This window comes from Mirounga leonina, unplaced genomic scaffold (genome assembly GCF_011800145.1).
Source record: "Mirounga leonina isolate KUSES-001 unplaced genomic scaffold, KU_Mleo_1.0 Mir_200, whole genome shotgun sequence".
Taxonomy (NCBI): Eukaryota; Metazoa; Chordata; class Mammalia; order Carnivora; family Phocidae; genus Mirounga; species Mirounga leonina.
The window spans coordinates 24,097,435-24,104,124 of record NW_023270503.1 but is presented as its reverse complement, the minus strand read 5'-3'; the positions used below and the strand labels follow the sequence as shown (position 1 = coordinate 24,104,124).

At 55.5% G+C, this 6,690-nt stretch overlaps 1 protein-coding gene across 1 annotated transcript in view; it reads left to right on the top strand.

Moving 5' to 3' along the window:
• Positions 1–315: 315 nt before the first annotated feature.
• TBX21 (T-box transcription factor 21) overlaps positions 316–6,690 on the top strand; it is an 11,687-nt gene continuing 5,312 nt past the window's right edge. Inside the window, exon 1 of the mRNA XM_035026972.1 lies at positions 316–806. Coding sequence (XP_034882863.1) covers positions 316–806 — 491 coding nt within the window. The remainder of the gene's footprint in view (positions 807–6,690) is intronic.

Below are 6,690 nucleotides of genomic sequence, written 5' to 3'. Positions count from 1 at the left end.
GAGGCGGGGCGGCGCCGAGGTGGTGGGGTGGGGGGAGCCCGGAGAGCTTCATAAAGCCACAGCAAAGGCGCCGCGACGCTAGGGACAGCGGCCCGCTGGAGAGGGAGCCCGGCAGCTGCCGCGCGCCCGCCGAACGCGGGCGCAGGACCCAGGCGTCCGAGGCCGGGCTCCGGTGGGGCCCCCCGCCCGCGCCCCCCGCGCCCGGCGCCCCGCCCCTCGCGCCCCCCGCGCCCCCCGCGCCTGCCGCCTCCCCTCCCCCCCGCGCGGAGAGGGGCCGGTGCCCGACGGCTGCGGGAAGGTGCCAGCCCGCCCCGGATGGGCATCGTGGCGCGGGGCTGCGGAGACATGCTGACGGGCACCGAGCCGATGACGGCGAGCGACGAGGGCCGGGCGCCTGGCGCCGACCCGCAGAACCGCTACTTCTACCCGGGGCCCGGCGCCCAGGACGCGGCCGACCGTCGCGGGGGCGCCAGCCTGGGGGCGCCCTACGCCGGGGGCGCCCTGGTGCCCGCTCCGCCGGGCCGCTTGCTCGGAGCCTACGCCTACCCGGCCCGGCCCCAGGCCGCCGGCTTCCCCGGGGTGGGCGAGCCCTTCCCGCCGACGGCGAGCGCCGAGGGCTACCAGCCTGGGGACGGCTACGCGGCCCCGGACCCGCGCTCGGGACTCTACCCGGGGCCGCGCGAGGACTACGCGCCGCCGGCGGGGCTGGAGGTGTCCGGGAAGCTCAGAGTGGCGCTCAACAACCACCTGTTGTGGTCCAAGTTTAATCAGCACCAGACGGAGATGATCATCACCAAGCAGGGACGGTGAGTGAGACGCGCGCCCGGCGAGGCGGGCGGGTGGGAGCCTCGGACCGCCCGCCCGGAACAAGGACGTGGTTTTTTTCTTCTGTCTAGACGCTGCTCGAGTCTCGGCGCCCCTCAACAGTTGGGCTTAGGCTCTGGGGGGAGCGGGGAGGGAGTTGTAGTGAGAACAGGAAAGTTCTGGGGGTTGTTTTCTCCCGGGGCATTACACCAGCAGGCAGAACTCAGAAGGGAGATGGAGGAGAGCGGGTGCAATGAGAAGTTATGGTGGTTTAGGGGGAGGGTACCTATGGTTTCACCCAGGATTGGGGTGTGCCCTTGCCCCACTCTCTACCTCAGTGGGGGTCTCAGTGGGCAGAGGGGGACTGTGTTTGGATTTGATAGGGCAGGACCCCTCTTAGCCCCTATGTTTGGGGAAATGGAGGAGAGGGCAGGGTCTTGGTGAGGTGGACAATAACCCAGCGCAACCCACCCCCCCACCTCTCCTACCCCAACCCTCCCACCACCCACCTCTCCTAGTCTTTTTGCGCTGTTGTGCACAGGTCAGTTTTGGGAGGTGGGTAAGCCTGGAATTTGGTGACATGGAGAAGCAGTCGCCAAGTTTCCTTTCCGGTAGTACTTCGAGATCATATGTCTGGTGTGATCGTGTTTTGGGGGGGGGTAAAGTGTGTGGGGGCTCAGATCCCGTCCAGGCACAGGCCCTGCTGGAGAGCATACATGCCCATGGGCCTGAGCAGGTGAAGCTAACCTATGGGTCCCAGAGGGCAGCCAGTCCCACTCTGCTGCCTCCCAGGTCTGTCCCCTGAAAGTCTGCCTCCCCCCTGGCCAGGTACTTTCCAGTGTAGGATTCAGCCTGGGGAACCCATGGCTCCATAGCTCAGGGTCCCTTGAGCCCAGTGCATGCGGGGTAGGGTTTGGGGCCAAGGGTGCTGCTTCCGGAGACAGCCTCCTGCGTGGGGAAAGGAAGAGAAACTTGCCACTGGTATTTGTTTAGTAAGCAATGCTGAGTGGGCCCTGCCTGGGTCTGGCATGTGAGAGTATGCACCCATCCTTCCCTGCGGGGGCCTGCTCGGGCTGGGGACCCAGGAGGACCGCTCTGTGTGGGGGGCTGTGTCATCAGCACAGCCGGGAGGTGTTGAAGGGCAGATCCCAGTGTGGGGCTTGAGGAGGGAGAGGGGAGAGGCCATGCCAGCCCCGGGGGGGGGGGGGTGGCATTCAATCTAGGCATTGCTAGGACATTCTTCCTTTCCAGTGATTTCTGTGGGGTAGCCTGGGATTGAGGGATCCGTCCACCAACTGCAAATAGCTTCAAGTTGCTGAGCTGTTCCTCTTTCTCTAGGATGAACCCAGGAAAGTTGGCATTTTCTTTTAAGGTGTGGCATTTATCCCCTAAGCTTCCTGAGAATTCCTCTCTGCGTCCCCCAACCCCAGCCCTCTCTGAGTGCTCCCAGGCACGGCCCAGGCTTCTAGTCCTATCAAGTCTGTATTGGAGGAGACCCAGAAGATCCTATCCAGGCCCCTTCCTGCACAGACAGGGAAATGGGCTCAGAGACAGGAAGAGACTCTTCTGAGGTTACACAGCCCACCTGTCGCTGGCAGGACGGGCACCTGAACCCAGATGGTATCTGCCTGGGTTTCTTTCTCCAGCCGGTCACGGCCAGGAGTAAAAACAGCCACCTACACCGTCCAAAGGCCTTGCTGTGCTCAGAGTGCTTTCACTTCCCTTCTTTCTCTGTGTGCTACGAAAGCCAAGAGGTGTTCCCAGTCACAGCTAAGGGCACTGAGGCACGGATGGCTGGTGCCTTGCACTCGGTCACACAGCAGACCTGAACTCGGGCCTCTACTCTTGGGTGCTCAGGCAGGCCTCCCACCCTGGAGCCCGGCCCAGGTCTCCCTGCCACCGGCTGCCAGGCCCCTGCCCTTCCAGTCTTGAGGGGCGGGGTGGACAGAGCATTGGCCAGCGCTTCGGGGATCCGGTGGGTGCGGGGCTGGCTGTGAGCTGCCTGCAGCCTGGTTGGGGGTGTCTCATGGGGATGCATCTCTGTGAGGTCGCTGTCACTACCCCTGTGGCTTCCTTCTTTCCTTTATGTTCTTGCTGAATAATTCTCTCTTGACAAATCTTGTCTCCCTTTTAGAACCATAAACCTACTTTTCTTATTAGGAAAAATTCCAATACATACAAAAGTAAAGGAAAAACCTCCACCTACCCATCACCCAGTTTCAACAGTTGTTATCGCTGGTCCAATCTTGTTTCTTCTTTATCCTCACTCACCCCGCTTCCGCCTCCCACCCCCTAGTCTGCAGTTATATTAGTGATGGTGTTAAGTATTTAGTAAGTAAATCCTAGCCACTATATTCTTTCATCCTTAAAATCTCTCTATGCATGTCTAAAAATGGCTTTTTAAAAATTTATAAATTTATGTATGTATGTATGTATGTATGTATTTATTTATTTATTGGGGGGTGGGGGAAAGAGAGAATCCTAAGCAGGCTCCACACCTAGCACAGAGCTGGACGCGGGGCTCGATCTCATGACTCTGAGATCATGACCTGGGCCGAAATCAAGAGTTGGATGGTCAACTGACTGAGCTACCCTGGCGCCCCTAAAAATGGCTTTTTAAAAGTAAACACAATACCATTAACAAACCCGAGAAGAAATTCATAAATATCATCAAATTTCCGTATCATTTCATAATTGCATGTGCACGCATGTGTGTGTGTGTGTTAATCCTGCTTTCTATCCACCCGGAAGGACTGCTTCTTGGACACCGTGGGGTCCCCGTTGGAAGGGGGCAGTGGCCCCTCACCATTTTCTTTGATGCCTCCCCTTGAATCAGACCTCGGGGGCCCCATGGTGGGGTGGTGGGGACAGAGAACACGTTGCCCCCCATTCAGTCCCACCAGCCCGCATCGCCCAGGTGCTGAGCTTGGGCTCCAGTGATCTGGGAACTTGGCGGCCATTTCCTTCCGCTACTGGCTTCTGAAGAGCAAGGCTTGGGTTCAGAGAACAGCACCCTTTCTCTCCTGTGTGGAGGGCTGGCCTATCCCTCCCGGGGCTCCAGTGACCTACCAGTCACCACCACATCACCCACAGCCTTCTTCCTTTTTGAAAAATTCTTCCAGTCCAGACCCACCACAGCCCCACGGCCTTTCGCCTTGGGCTGACTCACTCCCTCCCAGATCCTTCCTCTCCCACCCACCCTAGACCCATCCCTCAGTATGGACCAGTGACACAGTCACTCTCTCCTCCATGGGCAGCAACGGGTGGGGCGTGGGGGGTGGGTGGCAATTCCCAGCCCCAGAGACTGACCCCGGGGCCGTGAGATAAAATGTGGGACTGGCCAACTGGAAAGGTTGGAGCTCAAACTGGTGCGTTTGTGAAGATTTGGGGAGCCCACCCCGGACTTGTGCTATGTTTCTGTGTGGCGGTGAGTGTGTATTGTGAATGTGTTGGTGTGCATAGAATAGTTGATGGTAGGGCGCCTGGGTGGCTCAGTTGCTTAAACGACTGCCTTCGGCTCAGGTCATGATCCTGGAGTCCCTGGATCGAGTCCCACATCCGGATCCCTGCTCAGCAGGGAGTCTGCTTCTCCCTCTGACCCTCCCGACCCTCCCCCCTCTCATGTGCTCTCTCTCTCTCAAATAAATAAATAAAATCTTTAAAAAAAAAAAAAAAGAATAGTTGATGGTAGACATTCTCAGTAGAGGAAGAGAAAGGCGGGTGTCTGTGTGTGTGGGTGTGTGGGTGTGCATTCATTGCTGGCAATCCCCACTTTTCTGGGTGTGATTAGTTGATTATTATAATTAAGATAACTTTGGGTAGCTCTGTTGTTAAGTAGCTCAATTTGCATTTGTGTGTTTGTGTGTGTGTGTGTGTGTTTATGTGTGTGAATTTAGCCGTGGAGAAAACAATTTCAATGCCTCCCAATCCTAGATCACCGGCCTCTCAGCCATTGTAGACTTCCCTACAATCCCAACTCCGAGAACTTCTTAGATCTTTAAAACAATTTTCTTTTTTGGGGAGGGCGCTTTAATTTGGACACACTAGCTTCATTTCTCTCAGGGCAGGTGAAAACAGCTTTACTTTCCGTTGGCCCATTTGTTAGCGGCTGTCCGATTTCCACTAAGTTGGATCTGAGGTTGGTGGGAGGAGGAGATCCTCTGATGCCTGAGCGCAGTTTACATTTCGATGGGTCCAAGGCACTGCTGGAATATCCTCCTAAAAGGTGCTGCTAATTTACATCCCCACGAATAGTGTGTGAGAGGACCCATTTTCCCACAGACTCATCAGCATTAGAGATCAATTTTAAAACATCCTGCCAACACGACTGATCAAAAACGACCTCCTTGTAATTTGTACGTCATGATGGTGAGTTAGAGCCTATCAGAGGTGTTCAGGATGGGGGAGGGTAGGATGACCCTGCGAATCATTTCAAGATGAACTAGTCCTGAGCGGCAGCGGAGGAATTTAGAGTCTTGGGCCCTGTCCTCTGAGGGCAGAATGGTGAGTGGTCTTTTTAGAGAGCGCTTAGGTTGGCACCAGACTGTTCCTTCCCAGCAAAGTGTCATGTAAATCAGGGGCTATTTTGGGATTCCAGCTGGTGGTGATTCTAGACTTTTAGGGTGAAGTGAGACCTCCCTCCTTGTCCCTCTTTCCCCTGTCCTCTTCCGGCGTCTCCTTCATTCCCCTCCAGCAGAGATAAGCAGGGTAGAGAGATGGACACACATCATGGGAGACCCCGACTCTGCTCTCTCACCAAGGAGCCGTCAACTCGGCTCTCCAATCCTCAGTTCCTTCAAGTATAGAATTGGAAAGAACATTTTACATCTCAGAGGCACAATGAATATATTCTTTCCCTTCCTTTAGTCCTACAAGTTTGGATAAGAACTGGTTATGATACAGAAAATGTGGGCAACCCAACCACTGTCATACAATGAGCTGGTCGTAGAGATGTGTTGAAAATACTGTCTCAGGGGCGCCTGGGTGGCTCAGTCATTAAGCGTCTGCCTTCGGCTCAGGTCATGATCCCGGGGTCCTGGGATCGAGCCCCGCATCGGGCTCCCTGCTCGGCGGGAAGCCTGCTTCTCCCTCTCCCACTCCCCCTGCTTGTGTTCCTTCTCTCACTGTGTCTCTCTCTGTCAAATAAATAAATAAAATCTTAAAAAAGAAAAAATTGTCTCAGCCTTAATTGTTCACGGTCTCATCCCTAACCTTTGATTTCTCAAGTAACTGGCCTACTGAGCCTCTGGGACCTGGAGGCTGGAGCTAGAGCTCTGGACTCTTGCTTGGGGTCCTTCCATAGGGCCAGCGGACTCTGATCGCTCTGGACTTGAGAGAGGGTGGGGTGGAAGAGGGACCGGATGAGCCGAGTTTCACATCTTTCAAACTTCTTCACAGCTCTCAAAAGAAAAATGGATAGGAGTTATGGTCTCCATTTACGGGTGAAGAAACAGGTTTGGTTCAGGAATTAACTTACACCAGGGGATGGGGCCAGTAAGTCTCTTTTTTTTTTCTCAGCATAGGAGAGTCTGGAGAAGACAGGAATGTGGGGAGACCTTCCCAAGGTTATTAAGGGTGTTGCTCTGGGATCTTCTGGGGACTAGGGTACACCCAAAAGTGTTCCCAGGCCTCTAGAACTCTCCCTCCTCCAGGTTTCCTGACTCATGGACTGGTGTCTTTCTTCCCATCGGCATGACTTCTCATAGGAGGAGGGGAGAGGTATGTGGGAATGCAAAGTTGTTTTGATGAGGGTCTGATTCTGCCAATTCTGCCAGTTCTGCTCTTCCTGCTTGGGTTGGAAAAGAAAAGCTAGGCCATTGGAATTGGTGATGGGACTGGTGCTGGTAGAGGGAGTGGTGGTAGTAGTGGCAGTGATGGTGATAATGG